The 24,596-nt window shown below is 35.7% G+C and overlaps 1 protein-coding gene and 1 long non-coding RNA gene across 2 annotated transcripts in view; one reads left to right on the top strand and one right to left on the bottom strand.

Annotated features, from left to right (window-relative positions):
- LYPLAL1 (lysophospholipase like 1) overlaps positions 1–21,500 on the bottom strand; it is a 37,018-nt gene extending 15,518 nt beyond the window's left edge. The window contains exons 1-3 of the mRNA XM_007172076.2: positions 21,355–21,500; positions 16,534–16,633; positions 1,985–2,154 (exon numbers count right to left, since the gene is read on the bottom strand). Coding sequence (XP_007172138.1) covers positions 1,985–2,154; positions 16,534–16,633; positions 21,355–21,448 — 364 coding nt within the window. The 5' untranslated portion in view covers positions 21,449–21,500. The remainder of the gene's footprint in view (positions 1–1,984; positions 2,155–16,533; positions 16,634–21,354) is intronic.
- Positions 20,463–24,596, top strand: part of LOC102999685 (uncharacterized) — a 223,773-nt gene continuing 219,639 nt past the window's right edge. Inside the window, exons 1-2 of the long non-coding RNA XR_450148.2 lie at positions 20,463–20,669; positions 23,555–23,648. This is a non-coding gene — a long non-coding RNA (uncharacterized LOC102999685). The remainder of the gene's footprint in view (positions 20,670–23,554; positions 23,649–24,596) is intronic.

Consider the following 24,596-nt stretch of genomic DNA (forward strand, 5'->3'; position numbering starts at 1 on the left):
CAATTACCTATAGAATAAAGGATAAAAGGGGAACCAGAAAATATTTATTGAGAGTGTAAAATGAGCCAACTGTTTTACAAACATCATATTCCAGTAAAATAGTATTTTTATAGTATTATTATTCCCACTTTGCAGATGAGGTAGCAGAAATTCAGTGTAGGCAATTAAGTGATGAACCAGCTAGGTAGTGGTGGACTTCAGATTCGACCCATTTTGGTCACTATACCATTATGCTCTTCAGGCTGTTAGTCCAGCTATCAGATCAATAGGCATCTTCCAGTCAGACAACAAACTTTCTGCTAAAGCCATCTAACATCCAGAGAGACAAAAACAAGCACTACTTTTTTTTACTTCTATTTACCATTCATATTACTCTCTATGTTTAGACCTCTGCACTGTAATAGTTAAAATTTTATTTATTTGCACATCTCAAAATCTCAAATGCCTCTGATACTTTCCTATTAAATTGTTCTCTAATAGCCCCAAATACTTATGACCTCTTTTCATCTGAATTCCTGTGATACTTAACTACTTAAGTCATCAATTTACAGATCAGGTCATGCTGCTCATTATAAATGTTTAGCTCTGCGCTAGGCATTGTGATGGGTCCTGAGAAATAAAAATAAATACAGATGATCACTCCCTTTGAAGAGCTGTCAGGTATATTGCTTTAGGGCAATCATCAAGGCTGGCTGGTCTTACAGTTACCATTTTAAGTACCTCATGGCCTCTTCTAGGTTGTAAGCAACTGTGGCATTCCTGTTCTATTTATCTGTGTGTCTCTTTGAGCATCTAACTTACTGCCAGACACACAGTACTTAGAAACTTAGAAAATATTTGCTAAATCATTGAATGACAGAATCTGTTACACATTCACATATTTTGAATTCTATCTTGTAACTGTTTCATGATGCCTTAGACTGAGTTGGTGCCCCTTCACTATGCTCTTCCCAGTACTCCCATAACGTTCTGTATTTATCTCTATGACACAGATGTTAAACATAGAAACATAGAAATATAGAGTTAAACACTGATGAGGAAACAGAGGCCCAGAAAGGTGATGTTACTGCACTGGAGGGCACACTGCTTTTAACTAACAAAAGTGAATGCTGAAGCCAAGACAGAAAAATGGATCCCATCCATTATATCATATTGCTTCTCAACTCAATGAATCGTTTAGTACTTCAATAAACACAAAGGAAGTTTATTAATTTGCCCAAATCCTGTCTACACAGGATTTCAATGTGCATTTTAATGTTATTTAGAACATGATGAAGATACTTAATTTGCTTTATAATTTCAACATTAAATACAACTCATTATAAATTAAATAGTTATTTGGAAATAACTCTTTAACAAAAATCTATCCTGTATCATTCACATTCTATACAGTTTATCTTATTTTTGTATGTATTATAAAATAGTTTATGTATTTTATGATTGCAGAAAAAGAAAGGGGTATAAGTAGAATAAAGCTTATATAAAGGCATGATATATCCCCTTGGGAAGAGAGATTGCTAAAGACATGTTTAACAAAAGCTTATGAATACCTTATTCCTACAATATTAACTCTGAAGAGTTTACTTTTCATGAATTTGATGTTATATTTTGACTATGTACTTTAATTTATCTTAATTATGGCGATAGTAGTTTAAACATATAAAATTTAAGCTAATTAAAATAAAATGTTTTAAAAACTGGAATGAATAATCTCTTAATTGAAAATTAAAGTAGAAAGAAAATTTTAACTGCCATGGGAGTCTTAAAGTATGTTATTATTAAAAAGAAAATCATTTAAAGGTTCATGAGCTTTTGCTTATAATTCTATTATCCTTAAAATTCTTAATATATAGTTTATCTAAAACTGTGAATAGGTCAAATGATATACAAAGTGCTTCTAAATAATGTTCCAAGTAAAATTCAATGTATAGAATTAAACAAAAGTGAAAAAAATATTTAAATTCTCAACATCTAAATATCTTACCTACTAATATCCTGTTCTTCTTGATACCACTTTTTACTTCACCATCAATCAAATCTGTAAGCACCTGACACATTACATCAATTGATTCAAGGTGTTCTGGGCAGTCATTAGATATTTTAAATCTGTCAAACCATACATTGGAGAATCCTCCTTTCAAAGGAGTATATGGCCTGTTTAAAACCAAAAAAAGAAAAAGAAAAAATTAAAATAGATGTTTTAATTTCTAAAAAATTAGTGTTTTGAATAATTACAATTTCCTCCAAGTTTTAAAAGTTAAATAATTCACATTAAAAATATTCCCATGTTGATTGCCTTAACTCTCCTATACTTACCTTGGTTCTATTAACATTTATTAATGTCAGTTCATCATCTTAGTTTCTCCATCTTTTAAGTTTCATAAATTCTCCAGAAAATCCCCATGAAAAAAGGGTAATTATTTATTGTGTGTGCCTGTTATTTTATCCACTCAATTTAAATGATTATTTAAATATTTACAGCTAAATAAATAATGTCTGGCCATGCAAAAAGTCAATACCTCAAGAGTAGAAAATATGATTTACCAAAATGCTTTTCAAAAGGTGGTTAGTTTGTAGCACATAAGTATGAAGGCTACGTTAGTAATTTAAAGGTTTCTTGATCACATCCAGGTAGATTATCTTTAGAATAGGAGTCTTCAGTATTTTTGTTTTGTTTTATTTTGTTAATCAAGAGTTGGAGCTATTTTATTTTTAAATCTTCTCAGGAACCTTGAAATGAGAGAGTTTAATGGGATATAAATAATCTTTGTAAGTGCTTATCATACAGATATTCCACACTGTTTGCATCATTTGGATCTCAAATTGGGTGCCTTGTTGGACTTAAAAACATTTTATGTGATAAGATGCCCTGAACTGGGTGTCTTGTTGAACAAGACTGATATTATAAGATGCTTTATATTTAAGTATGAGATGGGGTGGTTACAGTATTACTGAATCTTGCTCTGGATGCTCTGTTATTTTAAGTATACATGTGTGTATGCACATGTTTGTGTGTATCCCAAGGTATTCCAAATATTCTGTTTTAATCAATTATAATGGGGTTAAGGGGTCCTGTATCAAGTCTTATGTTGGTAAAGGTAAATGAAGGGAATGAAAACACTCTTAGAGCTTCCTGTAGCAAACACACAGAAGTTTATGGGGATATATAAGACACACATGGAGAACAATAGTTTTCCAAAGATGAGGAATAGGAAAGTTTAATAAAAGATACAGCTTTTCACTTAGCAAATCTTGCTTTCTCCTCATGTGACCACGAAAAACAGTTTTATAAGTAAGAAGACCACAGAAAACACAAACAGTGACAAAAGTATACACTATAATTTGAAAGAAATCTAAACCAGTGATGACCACAGATGCAGGGTTTCTCCTAGACCAACACCTCTACTACTTTGCCCCATCTCAAATTTAGCTATATATTCTCACCCTCCAGAGTCAGTGAAATAAAAGCATAAAATGTACAGCCAGAACAAAAAAATGGAGGGCTGAAAGACAGCAGCTGAGATCTGAATGTGCTTCTTTGCATTTTCTTTAGTGAAAAACCAAGTGGAATCCTGACAAACCCAAGGAGCTACAACTATTCAATTCTCATTCTCTCAACCACCGTAGCAAAAGGACTCTGCAGTCTGTGCAGATCTGACCATCAGAAACATCCAACTGTTAGGACCAAAGGGTGGCGCTGAAGGGAATAGGAGAACTACACAACTGTTGTACTGTATTGGTCTTAACACTCTAAAATAAACGGATATCCACTTAAGGAGCCTAAAAGTCAAGAGAAATTTTTTGGAAACTTTCTCAGAGAAAGTGAAAGAAATCTGGAAACAAGACAGTTGCTCTGACTCAGATTTAAAAAGAACTCATCTTCAGAGAACCTCGTATTTACTAAAATATAATCGTGTTATAAACTTTACTTGGTAACATACTTTCTAAAATTTGAATGTGTATTACAAATATCTCTGTAAGTCAGTACATAAAACCCTAACATTTTCTCCTAGTTTATGCACATGCATGAAATCTTGCAAATACAGGCTATTTTGTCTGTGTGTGTATTGTTTTGATGTCTTCCAATTAAGTCCTTTTTATTTTTTTGTTCAACTCTCCATTCCTCCTCTCCTCTCCCACCCCATTGCACATTCTGCCCTTCACACTAGGTAAACTGTTAATGATCTGGAATGTTTTTCTTTGCACATACATTAAAACATGTTTCTTTACATTATATTTTTTAGAGCATTTGCTTTTCAAAAATGAAATAAGCCTATTTGGTTTTCTTATGTGTGTCATGCTTTTCTCCTTTAACAATACCTCATGGAAATCCTTTCATCTGATATAGCTCTTACCCATCCTTTTAAATAGCTATATAATATAATAAAGGTGTTCCACAATTTAATCTGCCCTTCACCTACTAATGGGCATTTATTTGGTACCCAGGTTTTAGCCACTAAGAACAATTCTGCATCAAACATATTCACGTACATGTTTTTACATACTGGGACTTTTATTCTTATGGAACAGAGTCTGTGAAATAGGACTACTGGATTGAGAGGTATGATTTTTATCTTAATAGATGTTTCAAAGTTGCTTCCACAAAGGCTATAAAAATTCACCTTTCTACAAGAAAGGTCTGAGAACATCCTTTTGCCCAACAGCCCTACCCTAATTACAATAGGTACTAACATACTTTAAAATATTACCATTGAAGGGTACCAACTATAGTTTTAAAGTCAACTTTACTGAGGTATACTTTACATATATAAATGCACACATTTTAAATACAAAGTTCAAAGACTTTTGACAATGTATTTCCATTATGATCCAGAACATTTCCTTTACTTCAGAAAATTCCATCATGCCCACTTCCAAGCAAGTCCCATTCACTTCCCAGGCAACTGCTGACTGATTTCTATCACTGTAGATTAGTGCTGCCTTTCCAGAACTCCACATAAAGGAATTATTTATTCATAACGTTGGCTATTTTATTCTATTGGGGTTTTGATTTTTTTTTATTAGTTTAGAACTGCATCTGTATATTATTGCCATAAATATTTTTCATTTGTATTTCAAGTATTTTTTTCAAATCAATTTCTGTATATTGACATAATGTATTTAAAGTATCTATCTTTTTTTTAAAAGCCAAATAAAAGACTTTTACAATTGATATAATCTGTCCTTTTTTTTTTTGGTATTAAACTAAATTTCTGGGTCTTCTGATTTATTTAAGGTATTCTCAATCCATACTTTTTTACATATAGAATCCAAGATTTTCTTCTAAGATTTTTGTTTTCATTCTTACATTTAAGTTTTGAATTTTTCTGGAATTTACTTTATACATGAAGTGACCTAAGGATTCAAATTCATTTTCTCCCAAATGGATAGCCAGTTGTGCCTGCACTACTACAAAAAAAACAAAAACTTTTCTCATAAAGGTGAAATTCTACCTTTGCCATGTTATAGTTCTGAATTATCTAGTCTGTGCCAACCTAGGTAAATCAGAGAATTAAACCCTAATACCTAATATATTTACTACCTATAATGAATGGGCTTCTCTCCAAAGTATCTAGAATGGTACTAGTTCTGTTCTACCCTAGGCAAAAATCAAGAAAATGACAAGTCATTTTGTGTGTTCTGTGATTCAGGTGGAAAATTCTGGTTGGGAAAGGCTCTATTTTGTTCCACTGATCTATTTATCTACTCCTGTGTTAGGATCATATCGACTGTATTTACAGTGGTTTTAGAATATGTTCTGAGGTGGAGTCAGGTGGGCCCCATCTCCCTACCATCATTACTACATGTCTTTCAGACTTGTCCTGCCTATTCTCAGGTATCTAATCTTCTTTATCTCTCTAGAAATTAATCAAATATTTAGTAAATTCTTAAATAATTTCAAATAATTCCCCTTAAAAGTCCTTGTGGGATTTCGGGACTTCCCTGGTGGCACAGTGGTTAAGAATCTGCCTGCCAATGCAGGGGACATGGGTTCGATCCCTGGCCCGGGAAGATCACACATGCCACGGAGCAACTAAGCCAATGTGCTACAAATACTGAGCCTGCGCTCTAGAGGCCGCGAGCCACAACTACTGAAGCCCGCATGCCTACAGCCCGTGCTCTGCAACAAGAGAAGCCACCGCATTGAGAAGCCCAAGCACCGCAAGGAAGAGTAGCCCCCGCTCGCCACAATTAGAGAAAGCCTGTGCACAGCAACGAAGACCCAACTCAACCAAAAAAAAATTTTTAAAAAGCCTTTGTGGGATTTAACTAGTATTGCATTATTGCCTGGGAATTAACATTTTATGACATGAATCTGGGAGGTGGGAAGATTTTTGCAGACTGTGCTCTTCCCAGGATCGGCCACATTCTGGGCCTTACCTAAGGCTTCTCCTGCCTCGTCCCCCAGGCTCTAAGTGGGTACACTGGGTGCACAGAAGATAAAGTCCTGCCCCAGCTCTCTATGGGAACCACCACAGAGCTTAAATTCTCCCTCATTCCTGTAGGCCTTCTGACTTCAGAAGCTGCTTGGCTCAAGAGAGGTAGATAAATTGGAATCAGAAGGGGAGAGAAGACAGAAAGCATTCTATCCTCCCACCTCCCAGAATCCCTTCTCAGGATTAACTTTCTTAAAGTACTCTGAAAATGAAAGCAGGTGCTTTCCATATAGCATTATGTCACTGTTAGAGAAAAAGAACTCTCAAACTATTGAAATTGTCACTTAAATCACAGTGATCTTGTGAATGAAAACAATATACAACACTCATACTAAAGCCTGAATTAGACTGGTACTTTTTTGACTTGTTTCTACTTCCCTTTTCATTTTCTTCTGTTTCTCTAAGTGTTTATTTGCCTGTCGAAGCACTTAAATAAGGATGATATCATAGGCTAAAATATGAATCATTCTGGGAACTCAGCCATTAATAGAAAAAAAATGACATTCACTTCACTTTTTGTCTTTGACAGTATCTTACTTAATTAGAGGTAGATGCTCCACAGAATATAAGTTTTACTAATATAGTAGCCTTTTGTTCTCTCAGTTCTCTAAGAAAGTTAATTCTGTTCAAAGGAGATAATAGGAAAAATGTGCTGAGACAAAGAATAATTTTGAACTTTTTTTGTTAAGAAAACAATCAAGAATGCATAATTTTCCTAAGATGTTAGAAAAACCTTTCAATAAAGCATGAAAGGAAGATTGTCTTTTAAAGCAGCTAAACAAACTGGCACATATATTACACTCATTCACCTTCTTCCTCAAATAAACCACTTTATTAGCTGGTATAAAACAGCTCAGACATTACCACCATAAATAAATATGTTTGGCAAAGAACATCTGTGTGGCTCCTCAATCAATCAATCAATCAATCAAACCATTGTACACTGGTAAAATATTAAGCGGGAATGAATGTCCAAGATCTAAAAAAAGAAAGAGTTGACATTTCAGCTTGACACCAAATTTTGTTCCCTGTAAGTCATAAAATCGAAAGGTCATTCATAACCTTTCAGATAACATCATCGGGTTCCAGGCTTCCTCTCTGTCCTCATTTCACTGCTCTTCCCCCAACATTCACTAGGTTCCAGTCACATTTCCCTCCTTTTTCTTCAGGACCACCTCACTACTGATCCAGGGACTTGGCACCTGACATTCCCTCTCCCTGTAATGCTCTTTTCCACAGTGATACCCCCAGTGCCAAGAGCAAGTATTTGTTGAACGATGAATGTCAATAATCATTTGTGATTTGGGAATAATTCTTGTCAGCAGAATACCTAACAGAATACCTAAAATTATTTTATTTTGCTCTGAATATCTTTTGACTTTAATTCTTGTAATATCTATTCTGTGATTTCTAGAAAAAGGTCAAAATTTTCTTTTGTTGATTTGTTTTAGAAAGAACATGTTTCTAAGAAAATAAGTTTTAACATACTAATAAATATTTAAATGTACCATTTAAAATACTTACCAAAGAGGTATACTATTTCTTCAAAATAGCATTTTTTAATGAGGGTTCCTTGCCAGTGGAGTGTACTTATAGTACAGATCCACTGTTATCAGAAGAGCGATCTCCTAATATCATGCTTCAGGTATGAATCCTAAGTGATGGAGTAATGATGAACCCATTACTAAACCTAAATCAAGAGTGCCTAACCCTGTTTCAGAATATATGTTTAATGAAAAATATAAACATGCACTTCATGTGGAAAAACAGTGAATTGAAAAGTAGAGGTACTACTGACTGAATCTTATTACTTTTAGAATTTTTCAGAACACCGAGAAACTATACCATCATATAAATTACTGATGGCCCGTTAAAAATTATTATTATTTTTAAATGGAAATTCTACTAGTAAACCCAAACCAAGAAAACCTCTAATTACAAATACAGCTAAAGTATGTCACAAAATAAAAATCTTTATTGAGCACTTCAATTAAATATAGTCTAAATTAACATAATAAAACAATGAAGCAATATTTTCCATTTAAATCAACACAGCAACTAAATGCTGATTTTTACTTAAAATGCCCCTCACTCAGCTGATTAAAAACATCTATTAAATAGGGTTGAGAAAAGGAATATCTTATAGCCAAAGTGGCAATTCACAATTTAATCAAAACATACTGATATGCTGTAATAGGCCACAACTGGGTAGCCATAATAGACTATTGTTCTCTTCTTAAGTTCTTTAAAACATGTATGTTTGAAAGCAAAAATTATAACTTTGTTTGAGAGAGTTTTCAATGTACATTGATAAAACATATACAACAAGCATAACATAAAGGTGGGGAGGATAAAGGAAAGTATATGGTTGTAAGGCTTCAACATCTTGTGTAAAGTGGTAAAAAGTAAATAGGCAAAAGGTGTGATATGTATCTTATAATCCCCAGAACAATCAGGAAAAAAAAGAATAAATGAAAATAGAGAATTAATTTTCTTAAATCCAAAAAGGATGGAAAAGGATAAAAGAGTAACAAAAAGCAATAAATTTAAATTCAAATATATCAATAGTTACAGTAAATGCCAATGGTCTAAACAAATCACTTAAAAGATAGAAACTGACAGATTCGTTAAAGAAAAAACAAAGCCCAAATATATGTTATCTATAAGAAACCCACCTTAAATATAATGATACAGATGTTAAAAGTAAAAAGATGAAAAAGATACGCTATATAAACAGTAAACATAAAAGCTGATACATACTATATTATTATTAAACAAAGTACACTTTGAGGAATTACCAGAGATAAAAACAAACATTAAAATATAAAAGTAGCTATTAATGAGGAAGACAATAATCCTATCTGGGAATGTACATAATATAGCTTAAAAACCATGAAGAGAAAACTGACAGGACTAAAGGGAGAAATAGACCAATCTACAATCATAGTTGAAGATGTTAATACCCACTCTTTACTAATAGAATGACTTAGAATCACTAAGAAAATATAAAACTTGAGTAATACTATAGCCACCTTGAGCCACTGACATTTATAGAACCCTATACACAAAGGCACAGAATAAGTCACCAAGAAGACCTTATGCAAGACCATAATATAAGTGCCAAAGAGTATCAAAAGACCGAAACTGTACAAAATATTGGCAGCAGTAGAATGAAATCAGAAGTCATCAGCAGTAAGAGACTGAGAATAGCCCCAAATATTTGGAAATTAACAACATATTTCTAAATAACTTATGAGTTAAAGAAGCTTGCAGAACTCTTGTTTTCCATATCTGGCCAGAACAATATCTTTCATCCCACATGCTCTTCTTGAGGAAATAGCACTATGTAACTTCTAAGACTATGTCTTAAAAGGCAATACAGCTCCTTTCTGGTTCTCCTTAGGGCATTTATTCTTGGAACTCAGCCTCCACTCTGCCAGGAAGCCCAAGACACCAGATAATGAGAACTCATGCAGGTGTTACAGTAACAAGACCAGAGGAAGGTCCCAGCTAATATCTAGTATTAAGTGCCAGATATGAGTGAACCTTCAGATGATTCCAGTCCCTAGCAGTTGCCAGTCATCCCCAGCCTTCCAAGTTTTCCCAGCAGAGGCCCCAATTATCATAGAACAGAATCAAGACATTAGTGCTGTGCCCTTTCTGAATTTCTAACCCACAGATGTGTCACCATAATAAAAGTTGTTTGGGGTGGTTTGTTACACAGGAGTAATAATGGGAACATAAGAGAGATTGGAAAATATTTCAATATAAATAATACTAAAAATACAAAAGAGAAAATTAGTGGGAATTAGCTAAGGTAGCAATTAGTGAGAAATTTAGAGCTTTAATGTAATAAATAGGAGGAACTAATAAATATAAGAGCAAATATAAATGACATAGAAAACAAATAAGAGAGCAAAATAACAAAGCCAAAGCTGGTTCTATGAAAAGATTAATAAAATTAATAACCCCTTGGCAAGATAAAGCAAGAAAAAAGAGAAAAATATACAAATTATTAATATCAGCAATGGAATAAAAGATATCAACACAAATGCTAAAGGCATTAAAAGGAAGTATCACAAACAACTTTATGCCAATAAATTTTGTAAATTAAATAAAAGATACAAATTCCATGAGAAACACAAATGATCAAAACTGACAGAAAAAGAAACAGAAAATCTTAATATTCTCATTATATGAAAGAAATTGAATTTATTATCAAAACCTTCACAGAAGAAAACTTCAGGTCCAGATAATTCCACTAGTGAATTTTATCAAACACTGAAGGAAGAAATAGCACAAACTCAGAAAACAGAGAAGGTAACATTTCCTTACACATTTTAAGAGACAGTATGACCTAGATAACAAAACTTTATAAAGACATTAAAGAAAACTACAGATCAATATCCCTCATGAACACAGACACAAAATTTCTCAACAAAATAATAGCAAATCAAAGTCATAATACATTATGACCAAGCAGGGTTTATAATAGGAATGAATGGTTGGTTTAACATTTGAAAGTCCACCAATGTAATTCACCATGCTGACAAATTGAAAGATAAAAATCAAGATTATCTCAAAACAATACAGAAAAAGCATCTAACCAGTTCATAAAGAAAACTCTCAGCTAATTAGGCAAAGAAATAAATTTCCTTAATAAAAGGTGCAAAGAAAAAACCTACTAACTAACATCATACTTAATGGTGAAATACTGGACACTTCCCCTCTAAGATTACACAGGAAGGTATTCCCTGATTCTATTAAACACTTTATCAGAAGTTCAAACAAGCACAATAAGGCAAGACAATAAAATAAAATAAAAGGAAGACAGGGAAGGAGAAAGTAACACTGCCTTTATTCATAGATGAGATTGTTTACACAAAAATCATAAGGAATCTACTAAATAACTACTAGAAATAAGTGAATTTAGGAAGATAGCAAGATATAAGAACAAGATACAAATATAAAATGTGTTTCTATGTACTTATAACAATCAAATTAGAGATTTAAATTAAAAAAAAATTCCATTTACAGTAACACAAAAAAACATAAACTATTTGTGAATAAATTTGGCAAAAGACCTCTATACTGAAAACTCTAAACCACTGCAGAGGGAAGTGAATAGAGATCTAAATAAACAGTGACACACCATGTGCATGGACTGGAGGACATCAACTTTCTGTAAATAAACCTGCCATGGATTACATGCAATTCTAATCAAAATCCAAACAGGTGTTTCGTAAAATTGGTAAGTGGATTCTAACATTTACATACAAATGCAAAGAACCTAGGATGAAAAAGTGTTAAAGAGAACTTATACAATTTGATTTCAAAATTCCCTATAAAGCTATATTAATCAGAACAGTTTTATATTGGCATAAAATTTGAAAAATAGACCAATGAAACAGAACAGAGTTCAGGTAAGAATCCATTAAAATATGTTCACAAAAACACAAAAGTACTTATAGCAGTGACATACATTATTTTCAAAAACTGGAAATAATCCAAATGTCTATCAACAGTAGAATGGATAAATAAATGTGTGGTATATTCACACATGATATCTACTCAAAAATATTTAAATGAACTACTGATAAGCACATAAACACTATGTTGAGTGAAAGAAGCCAGACACAGAAGGTTAAATTATCCCATTTAGTTGAAATTCAAGAACAGGCGAAACTATACTACAGTGACAGAAATCAGAACAATGGTAATCTATGTGTGATAGGAATTGATTGGAAGGAGGCACAAGAAAACTTTCTGGGACGGTGGGAACATTCTCTATATTTGAAGTAAACAAGTGCATATATTCATAAAAACTGATTGACCTGCATGCTTAAGATGTTTGCATTTCACTGTAAATTTTACTTTTAAAGAAACATATTAGGACTTCTGGTCACAGGATTTCATTAAGAGAGTGACAACGCAAACCAGACAGGGACAAGATATTAGAATTCATACATCTAACAACAACAGCTGTATCTAAAAAAATACAGAGCTTTAACAAATCAGTAAGTAAAGGATAGACAACCAAATAAAAACATGGGCAAACAACATGACTGGGCATTTCTTTTGAGGATATCATCTGGAAATTTGAGCACTGTCTCCTCACCTAAATTAAAATAAAACTGCAAACCCAAATAAGGCTTAAGAATACAACCCAGAAACACAGTTCTGGAAAATTTCCTCAAGGATTATCGGTAATTCTTTGGATATTTCTGTATCTTGCCCACAAGGATATCAAAGACTACTCTAAGTAACTAACATTCATTGAGTGCTTATTTTATGTCAGACTTCGTGCTGAAGAATTTATGTACATTATACGTTCAATTCTCACAACTCTGAGGTAGATACAATTATCTCTACTTTAGTGCTCAAGAAATTGGGACACCATTAGGGAGGCAATATACCTTGCTCAAAATCTTACAGCATTAAGTAGAGAAATCAGGATTCAATCACAGGTCTGCTTAATCCAAAAACTGCATTCTTAAATACTGTACCACAATAATTCCACGTATCTTCAATCTCCTACTGAATAATATTATCATCTTGGGTATTTCCCTGACCTATTGGCCTAACAAGTACAGCAAAAAAGATGATGAGTATTACACTACTGGTTCTTTTTTTTTTAAATGATTTTTGTTTAGCTTGGTTTTGAACTTCATATAAACCCAGTTTGCCTTTTATTTTATTTATTTATTTAGAAATTTATTTATTTTTTATTTTTATTTTTGGCTGCGTTGGGTCTTCATTGCTGCACACAGGCTTCCTCTAGTTGCGGCGAGCAGGAACTACTCTTTGTTGCAGAGCATGGGCTTCTCATTGCAGTGGCTTCTCTTGTTGCGGAGCATGGGCTCCAGGCACGCAGGTTTCAGTAGTTGTGGCATGTGGGCTCAGCAGTTGTGGCTCACAGGCTCTAGAGCGCAGGCTCAGTGGTTGTAGTGCACAGGCTTAGCTGCTCCGCGGGATGTCGGATCTTCCCGGACCAGGGCTTGAACCCATGTCCCCTGCATTGGCAGGTGGACTCTTAACCAGTATGCCACCAAGGAAGTCCCACACTACTGGTTCTTACTCAATCTTTACTAGATAAAATCTGAAGGGTCTCCAAATCCAAAAAGTTAATCATTGTAAGTGATTTTAGAGATCTAGTCAAATCTATTAATTTCTGACGTGAAAATTAAGACACAGAACTGACAAATTCTTCATTAATGGCCCTTATAATTTTATTTTAATTAAGAATTAGATGACCTATTTCTAAAAGTCTTCACTTTTCCTCTTTAACTGAAGTACTGGTTTCTCAGAGATTCCACGTTGTATAGTACATACCAGATTTTTCATTCAAACTAATTACAAGGAATAACAAGTGGATTTATTGTTGATTTATTACTATATTTGTCACTTTAGATATGTATTACATATGCTTCACTCTTATTAATATATGATATATTGAAATATAAATGGCATTAAAAATGTCTAAATATAACATAAAAGTGACTTCAAATATATTTCCAAAGCACATGCCCATTAACTAAGCTTAAAATTGATCAACAAATTAGTAGTCTGCTCTTATTTTGACACAACTCTATATTTTTCTTTTCAGTCTTCTTTGAGAGGCTGTTAAATTATAAAGTAGGTATCACTGTAAAGGCAACAATTAATTTTGTGATCAAGAAAAAATAATTAAAAATTTTGAGCATACAAGAAAAAAAAAATCACACATCTATACCTATCTATTTATCTAACTATCTATCTATCTACTTTTGTGGGGTTTTTTTGGCCGTGCCACGTGGCTTGTGGGATCTTAGTTCCCCAACCAGGGATCGAACCTGGAGCCCTGGCAGTGACAGCACTGATTCCTAACCACTGGAAAGCCAGGGAATTCCCAATCTACTATTTTTTTAACCTAACCACATTACATTAATAACAGGCTAAGTTAAATAATGCAAATTGTTCCATTTTTGGAAAACAATTTGGAAAAGCTAATCCCCTAAACAAAAAGAAATTGACTTTAAGACCTCTGAGCACTTTCTAGGAATTTTTCCTGACGGAAAATAAGAAATAAGATAAATAGGTATGCATAGTGATAAACTGAGGATAAAAACTAAAATGGTCTATGATAGGAAAATAAAAGAATGTAAAGGGCTTCCCTGGTGGCGCAGTGGTTGAGAGTCTGCCTGCCAATGCAGGGGACACGGGTTCGAGCCCTGGTCTGGGAAGATCCCACATGCCACGGAGCAACTAGGCCCGTGAGCCACAACTACTGAGCCTGCGCATCTGGAGCCTGTGCTCCGCAACAAGAGAGGCCGCGATAGTGAGAGGCCTGCGCACCGCGATGAGGAGTGGCCTCTGCTTGCCACAACTAGAGAAAGCCCTCACACAGAAACGAAGACCCAACACAGCCATAAATAAATAAATAAATAAAAATTAAACTTTAAAAAAAAAAAAAAGAATGTAAAATATCATTTTAATAATTTCATATTGATTACATGTTGAAATGATAATATTTTGGATATATGGGTTAAATAAAATAAGCTATTAAAATTAATTTTACCTGTTTCTTCTTCCTTTTTTTTAAATTTGGTACCAAAAATTTTAAATGTATATATGTAGCTTATAGTATATTCCATTGATAGCATGGTCTAAAATGTCTGTTGATCTGTCCAAATAGCTATTGACTATGAAAACATATAATAAAAAGTTACTATGAATTCAGTAAAAAATTTCAATGCTTTTATATTTTATTAAATCACAACAGCACCTACAAATAATGCTTCAGAGCACATGGAGATTTCTGGACTCTCAGAAATATCTGTGGCCTAAGTATGAGGTACACTGCTCTATAATTCATATCATAATTGGTGATGACATGATATTCATAAGCTGAAAAATAGTAATTCCTAGAATCATGTTTCCAATGATCTCCCGTTCAATTTTATCAGCCAATTACATTTATATTTAGCCAAAACTGAACTTATCTTTCCCATTCCCATGGGAAATACCACTGTCTTCCTCCCTCTTAACTTCACTCACCCTAAAAACCAATAGTAAATAATAAGCTCTTCGGACATTTTCAAAGACCTTCAATTTACAGCACAAAAATAACCCACTGGCCATTAGGTCTTTATTCTGTACTACCAAAATACTAAACTGCTCCAAAATTATATTAAAATAATAACTTTTTTTTGAATCTTAAATCTTACAACAAAATCACCATTTTGTTGTTCTACCTTTTTCAATTCTATCAACTCAGGTAAGTAAATTTTTAACAGTAGATATGAAAAGGTCCTTGAAGTTCTGCTTCTATCAATACTTCTCCTTAATACTAAGTTTCAGAAAAATAAATCAACGCATTTGCAGAAGCACACAGTGTGCTAATAAAAACAAATCAAGAACAGATAATGGGAAGTCAGATTGGGTTGCATAGTTCAGCACAATATTTCACTTACACACACACAAAAACTTGTGAATCCCAGTTTAAGAGACCATGTAGATGTTAATTTAATAATCATAAAAAAGCAGTTTGACTTCAAAACTATACCAGTCTTATGATTGTGCATTTTGTTAAACATGTCTACAGGTTGTATAACTATGTATTAAGTAGTTGATTCCATGTCCCTATTCTGGTTTAGTGATTCAAAAAGCTTAAAATTATTTCTAAAACCTTCTATGTGTAGAAAGAATGTCACAAAACCCTTTTTCCAGAGATTATGAACTCTGGTTTAACTGAATTATTAGAAAGATTATCCTTGTTTGAGTTATTAGTTTCTTTAGGGGGTGAATGAAGGGGAAAAGAGTTTGAAAGATGAGCAATCTGCAGGGCCACAGAAAGCAGAGTCCTGTAAACCATGCCTGGGACAAAGTTTAAGTTAAGAGCTTCAGGGAATGCTTTTCAAAGAATAAATTACTCACCTAGCAAAACTTGGTCTAACAGAGTAATTGCTAAAAAAAAAAAAAAAAAGTTCTGGAAAAAAGAATCCCAATTTAAAATATTTTAAATACAGAATTAAGCTGAAAAACCATCTAGCTGGTACATTTATATGTATTTTATGCCACAGAGTTATACTGAGTAATGATTTAAATTACTGCATACCTGGGAGGAGCTGTTGGATAGATAACTTTTATGTGCTGGAATGTTAAATCTTGATTTAAAACTTGCTCGATCCACGTTCTCAATCCTGGTCCAGAATCACCTGATGAATCACAAAATCTAGATTAAGTTAAAACAGTTTGACAATACAGTGTATTTAAAAGCAGTCTATAACTTTCATGTCACACACAGGCTGGAACACAGAATAAAAAAGTCTTCATAAATAAAAATAACTGTATAGAAACTGATTTATTAATGGGAAATAACTGATCAGGCATCAATAGTTAGAAATAATTTTGATTATTTTACTCCTGACTTCACTTTAAAGACCTGTTTAACTCTGAGTTTTAAGTTTCCTCATTTGTTTAAAGGATATAATAGAAACAAATAAATCAATTGATTTTTCTAAAAAAGAAATCCTTTCCATATCTGATTTTAAACAGTCATTCATTTTTTTTACTCTTAAAAATAGTAACTTCCTAAAGTGCTTATAAAATTTTGTAATTGTAACAACCTAAAACAATTTTCTTGGTTAAAAAACCAAATTTCTTCAAAAGGGGTACTCAGCATACTTTTATTTTTTACTTGAAGAAATAAGAATTTAATTTTGGCAATATGTTTACATAGTCTAAAATAATGACTGTACATCCCATGGCTGAAAAACAACCAAGCCTCATGCAAGAATTAATATATGTGTATTTCCATAAAAAAATGGAAGGAACTATAGGTTCATTTTATGTGGTCCTAAAGAGAAAATTTCCAAGTTAACAACTCTAATTTTTAATCAATCAATTCATTAAGACAGCAATTTAAAAAGTATCTACTGAATACCTACTAATGTGTCAGACACTGTGCTTACTGCTAGAGAGGCAGTGATGGGAAGGTGATGGGGAGAAAGAATTCCTATACTCATGGAGTGTATAGTTTATTGTGAGAAACAGACATTAGTCAAATAATCATATAAATAAATGTGAAAGACAAATGTAACCACTGCAAAGGTAAGACACTTCGCACTTCAAGGGTTTATTAGATTCAGAATTGATCCAGTTCAGGATTCAGGGATAACTTCACTAGAACTAGAACTCCACAAGGCAAGGTTCCTTTTGTGTTTCAGCCAGTGAGTTACTTGTTCATCTGATGCCTAGGACAGTGCTGACACAAACTAGGCATCCAGTAGAGAGTTGTTGAATGGTTTGAACTGCGATCAATGGTTTGAACAGGACGGTAAAAACTGAAGTGCACAAGGAAAAGCATCTCAGACAGGATATGGCAAATGCTGAAACGCTGTACAGGAAGCAGTATGGCACTGAAGAAGTGAAAAGCAGAAAATGAGAGGAAAAGCAGTGAATGCAGGATGGATCCTAACATCCCGACAAAGCCTGAGAGCATGGAGAAGCCATGAAGGTTTTTTGGGGGCAGAAAGGGGGCATGCTTCTAAGGATTACTCTGGAAGCTATGTGAAGATAGACCTGAAGGAGGACAAAGATAGATGTGGAAGGATAGTTAGGAGGCTGCTGTTCAGATGACAGATGCTTAGACTACAGTGACAGCAGTGGAGTATACAGAAATAGATACTAGAGACATTTAGGAGATAAAATTAAAAGAAACTAGCAGCAGATTAGTTATGAGGGGTCAATTATGAAGGGTTTCAGGGTGACAGCGAGGTTTCTGGCCAGAGCTATATACACCAAGATGGGAAACACAGGAAGCAGCAGGTCTATACATGCTGAGTGTGAGGTACCCCCCTTTTTTTTTTTAACATCTTTATTGGAGTATAATTGTTTTACAATGGTGTGTTAGTTTCTGCTTTATAACAAAGTGAATCAGTTATACATATACATATGTTCCCATATCTCTTCCCTCTTGCGTCTCCCTCCCTCCCACCCTCCCTATCCCACCCCTCTAGGTGGACACAAAGCACCAAGCTGATCTCCCTGTGCTACTGCTTCCCACTAGCTATCTATTTTACATTTGGTAGTGTATATATGTCTCTAGGTCCTACATGAAGGGTTGAGTAAACTACAACCAGCTGGAGGATAAAATCCAGGTTCTTAAGAGCTGAGAGCGTAGAACAGTGCTTTGCACAGTGGCCATGTAATAGGTATTTCTTGAATGAATAGATTAATGCATGAATGACTATTAGGCAGTTGGATAAACAGGTCTAGAGCTCAAAGGGGATCTAAAATGGAGACACATATTTGTGTCACATGAACGGAGATAAAAATAGAATCTGTGGGCTTGTATGGAATTTAGCCTGAGGAGAAAAATGTAGAGGGAGAAGAGAAGAGGCCCTAGGACCGAATTTTGAGGAAGCCCAACATTAATGGCCAGGGAGAGGAGAATGAGTGTGAAAAATACATACACAGGTAGAAAGAACCAGGAGAGTGTTTCAAGAAGAAAGGTGAATACTGCTGACAGTTCAAATAAAATGATGACTGAAAAATGTCCATTACATTTAGCAACACAGAGGTTACTGGTGAATTTAGTAAGAGCCAACTCAGTCAATTCGCTGAGACTTACTATATGGGGAGAAAGCAATTCATGCATGATTTGGGCCTGTGTGAACCTTAGAGCTCAGTGTGGAATACAGACATTAAATTACGTAATTACAAATACGGTGAATGAAGAACCACAGTGTCCTAATGGAGCGTATAATAGTGAATTTATCTAATCTGAGAAGCTGAGCAAAGCTAATTAAGCTATCATTTGTTTTCATCATCCTTAAAAAAGGTACTCTTTTGGTATTTTAGTAGTTGGAAACACTCAAATTAAGTTGGTTAGATATAACTTATGTTCCTATATGATGTTCTATGGCTGCCACAGCCTAGAAGAGAACCTCAAGTTTTCAAGATTTTTAAAAAAAAACAAAATCTGCCTCTAAACACTTTTTCAACCTTGAAAAGCAAAACTAAATGCTACAAAACAACATGCATCCATCCATTCAAAAAGTCCGCTCTTTAAAAAGCCAGCACCTTATTCCAAGAGTATGGTAAAACTGTTAAAATTGGTTTGCCCACATTTGTATTAACCAGAAGCCAAACATATCCTATAACATAACCACATATATTATTGTCTAATGTAAAATCATATTCCCAATAAGTTGGAGCTCTCAAAATACACAGGAACTGCATTATACTTGCATAACTGGCAGGATTCTTTGGATAAACTCTTCGTTCAAAGCACAGAGGGAAAAAATATATACGTACAACTCTGGCTTCCAGAGACATATGGTTACAAATTTTAAAATGTCAGTAATTTGAAATTGACAAGAGTGAGGAATAGTAACTTTAAGCAAAGCTGTCCAGGGAAAAAAAGAAGAAAAGTCTCAGACTTTTTATGAAATTATTTATTTATTAAAAGGACTGTGGTATTGGGGAATTTCTGGGTGCTTATAAACACCCTTGGAGCCCCAAATAATATTAGCATTAGTCTCCGAGTTATAAGCACTGCTGTCATCTTAGACCCCTCATCTTCTAAGTATATTTCATTAGTCAAGTCTTTCCCTTCAAACATCTTTGGCCCTTTTCTTCCCTATTTCCAAAATGATACCTCCTAGTTCAGAGTTTTTTCAACTTACCTCTCCAGAGCACTGATTTTGGAGTCAGAGATCTGGGTTCAAATCCCAATGCCGCCGCCACCGCCACTCACAGTAATAGCCAAGTGACCATGGACAAACTATTCCATCTACCCAGACTCATTTTTAAAATGAGAATATTTCCTACAACTGCCCATTTCCAGGTTTCCACCCTGTACCTTTACAATCCTCTCCACTATCCAATCACTGTCTTCTTTAAGCCTACCTAAGTCCCAGCTCAAAGACCACTTCCTCTGGCAACCCTAACAAGCTCTTCATTTTCCAAAAGCCTTAATAATGCCTATCCAAAGTTTTTTTCCTTACAATTCACTTGGCAGTAAATCATGCACCATCTTGTGATCTCTTGTGATCTCCACTGCTGAGTCAAACTAAATGAACTGTTTTTAAATTTAGGTAGGCCCCCTGAGGACACAGGCTGCATTTCATTTCTTTAAAAAACCTTTCCCAAGAACTTACCCTGGGCCGCACTAGGGATGCAAAGATTCAAACAAGGGTCCTTAGTCTTGAGGAAGAAGTGAAGTGGGGAAGACAGAAGTAACTACAGGTAAGTGTAAGAAACGCTATACAGAATTAAACACGTCACTAAAGGCAGGCAGTGGAAGGAGAATACCTGTCCCTGGGACTCAGAGTTGACTCTGTGCTTTATCTTGGAGTCTTAAAGAAAAGGGGGGGGGGGGGGCGGGGAAGGAGGAGGAAGGGGAAGCAGGAAAGAGTGAAGGGGGAAAGGCACTCCAGCCCTGGCATGGTCCCTCACAGAAAGGAGATAAATAATCCACTGCGGTTGAAAATTCCAATCACTAGTAGCTGACTCTGAAAAGTACTAGATAATGTTATTTGCCTCTAGCAAAAGACTTACCTTTCTACCTTGCTCTGTTTAAATTTGGGGGAGAGACATGGGGCGAGGGAATGTGTGGCAATGGTTGCAATGGAGAGAATGTAAACAGAGGGCTGGCCGAATGACGGGACACAAAGGCCAGAACAGCGGGCCAGTGACTGCAAGACAGGCAAAAAGGAAGACAAGGCGGGGGGGTGTGGGGAGGACGGCCGGGGACAGGTTACCAGACCCGTGTGTCCACAGCCGCGGGGCTACCGAGGGGACAGTCACCCTCTCCGAGTCCACCGCGCCCTACTGGGGCCAGCGCTTCTCCCACTAGGGCAACACTGGGGGAACCGAGTGGGGGGGAGCGTTTCCCATGCTGCAGTAACCGGGACGGAAAACTGTAGTCCACCTGAGCCGTGCAGGAAGATCAGAGAGGCGCTGTGCCTCCCAGCCGGCGACACCATGCAGCGCTGCAAGCGAACTGAACCCGACATAGCCGCCATGACTGCCGCCACGACTAGAGATGCACGAGCCCCGCCCCTACGCTGTCCCGCGGGCCCGCGCACGTAGGCTGGCAGGGGGCGCGCCTCGAGACGCGCATGCGCGGCCGGGCTGCGCAGTCCTGCCTCCGGGTCAAGTCTGAGGCAGTTTAGGCTGTACTGAGGCTTTGGTTTTGCCAAGACTGGTATCATACAGGTGACCCCTTCGGTAAGGCACGGATATACTTCTTTGCTGTAGGATTTTCAACTGCAGTCCGAAAAGTGAGGACTGCTTTTGATTTGGAGAAATATTGGTGTTATGATGTTTAAAATTTAACATATAATAACCATATTTTACCTTCTCCTGTGAGACTTACACAGGATATTTGTAGCATTTTATATACAGGATAAGACAGCCATGTAATGATAACTCTTTGTGTAGTTTATAAAAATAGTTTGCTTAGGAAAATCTGATTGAAAGAGGTACCATTTCATACCTATTAAGGTGGCCTTTTTTATTAAATTTTTTGAATTTAATTTTATTTATTTTTTATACCGCAGGGTCTTATTAGTTATCTATTTTATACATATGAGTGGATTTATGTCAATCCCAGTCTCCCAATTCATCCCCTCCTGCCCCACTTTCCCCCCTTGGTGTCCATAATTTGTTCTCTACCTTTGTGTCTCTATTTCTGAAGGTGGCCATTATTGAAAAAACAAAATAAGTGTTTGTGGAGAAGTTGGAACACTTGTAGATTGCTGAGGGGAATATAAAATGGTGCAGCAGCTGTGGAAAAGTTTGGCGGTTCCTTAAAAAGTTAAACAGAATTACCATGTGATTTAGCAATGCTCCTTTTAGGTATACATACAAAAGAAATGGAAGCACAGCCTCAGACACTTGCACACCAATGTTGGTAGCAGCATTATTCACAATAGCTAAAAGGTGGAAACAACCAAAGTGTCCATGGATGGGTGGATGGAAAGGAAAATGTGGTATACACATACAATGGAATATTATTCAGCCTTAAAAAGGAATGAAATTCTGATACATGCTACAACACAGATGAACCTTGAAAACAAACTGGACATAAAAGACAAATATTTTATGATCCCACCTATACGTGGTCTCTAGGATAGACAGATTCTTAAAGACAGAGTAGAGTAGAATAGTGGTTACCAAGGACTTTAAACCGGGGCAGGGTGGGGGGGGGGGATGATGGAAAGTTGTTGTTTAATGGGTACAGAGTTTCTGTTTGGGATAATGAAAAATTTCTGGAAATGGTGATGGTTATACAACATTGTGAATGTGCTTAATGCCACTGAAACTATACACTTAAAAATGGTTAAAGTGGTAAATTTTTTGTTTTGTATATTTTATCACAATTTTTAAAGTACCAAAAAAAAAAAAAAAGGAATTGCTTTCTATATCAAGGCCTAATCATAGACATCTTTTAATACTGAGGGCTTCAGTCCCAGCAGGTGGCTCACTCCTCATGTAAAATTCAGCAAACAACCCAGTGGAACTTTAAGAGCCATTAAACACCAACCTTCCATTCATTGTAGTCTGCTCCATATTTAAGCAATTGCAACTTATCTTTTATTTGTTCAAGGTAATTATACTACTCCCAGGTGACTGAACTGCTTATCTTCAGATGCCAAGATAAGCTCTATGCTATCAGTGTTATACCAATGCTGTCCGTGGGAATGGCCCTACATGCCATTAGTTAACCAGATCAAAAAGGAACTCTTGTTTTCTTTCACAAGCCTCTAGATCTTCAGCAGAGAGTACTGAGAATGAAGTCATTAAGGAGGACAGGCTGGGATGGGCTGAGCTCTGATAGCCAATTCTCAAAAATTGCTTCTAGATTAGGATTGACATATATACGCTACCATGTGTAAAATAGGTAGCTAGTGGGAAGCTGCTGTAAAGCACAGGAAGCTCAGCTTGGTGTTCTGTGATGACCTAGATGGGTGGGATTGCGGGGGAGGGGTGGGCTGGGAGGGAAGTCCAAGAGGGAGGGGATATATGTATACATATCGGTGATTCACTTCATTGTACAGCAGAAACTAACACAACATTGTAAAGCAGCTATACTCCAAGTAAAAAAAAAAAATTACTTCTGTCTCTAGATCTGCCTTCCCCACTTGAATTCTCGATAACTTTCAAGAGCCAGGTGAGAAGAGGGCAGTGCTATAGGAAGAGTGACCACTGGAGATATGCCAGGTAAGGCTTTGAGTTCTACTCTTAGAACTCCATTTACTTCCAGAAAAACTTTTCTGTGCACTACCCCATGCTTTTGAAATGGCAAAAAAAATCAGAAACATAATTATTATGATTATTATTGCTAATAATAGTAAAATAGTAATAGTAAAAAACAGTAAAACATTGGGACTTAACTAGGTATCATAAGTAAATTCCCATAAAACTGAGACAGGCTGGAACCTGGGACCCTTTGCTGCAGTACTTGCACCTGGACAGACGTCTCCTACAAAATACAAAGAAACTATAAGGGACTAAAAATAACTGCGTGCATGCGCAGTTGGGGCAAATAATGAACAAGATACAAAAAGACCAAAAACCCGATTGCCACTTCTGAAGAGCCAGGAGCAAAATCAGGGGACCGCACATGCCCCCCTGCACACAGCACCACCAAAGGGGTGGGCAGACCATCTAAGGCACCCCTCCGGCCTGACCCCTGGACACATCCCTCCCCTCACCCCATATAAGGAGCTAGCTCTCCCCCATCTCCAGGGAGCAAGCAGGGGGACCTGTTGCTTGTTCTTGCTCCCTGCGGCTGCAGCAGGGACCCCAGTAAAGCCTTGCCTGAATTTCTTGTCTGGTCTCTTATCAATTCCTATTGATTAAGGAGGCCAAGAACTCTGGTCGGTAAGAAAACTGTGCACTATTACTATCTGTTTTTGCCAGTGAGGCTCAGAGGGGTAAAGAACTTGGCACAAGCTCATACTGCCAGTCATTTGTAGAGCCTTGATTTGTATATTGGTTCTATCTGACGCCAAAGTCCAGTCACACACATTTACACAGTAGCTCACAAAAATTAGGGTATGTTCCAACTATTCTATTTTAGGGAAAAAAAATGCTTCTGGGATTTAGATTGTAGCCCTTTAGAGTCTCTATGGATTAGGAGTTCTGTGTTTCTTCAGATTATCCCCA

Source organism: Balaenoptera acutorostrata, chromosome 1 (genome assembly GCF_949987535.1).
Source record: "Balaenoptera acutorostrata chromosome 1, mBalAcu1.1, whole genome shotgun sequence".
NCBI lineage: Eukaryota > Metazoa > Chordata > Mammalia > Artiodactyla > Balaenopteridae > Balaenoptera > Balaenoptera acutorostrata.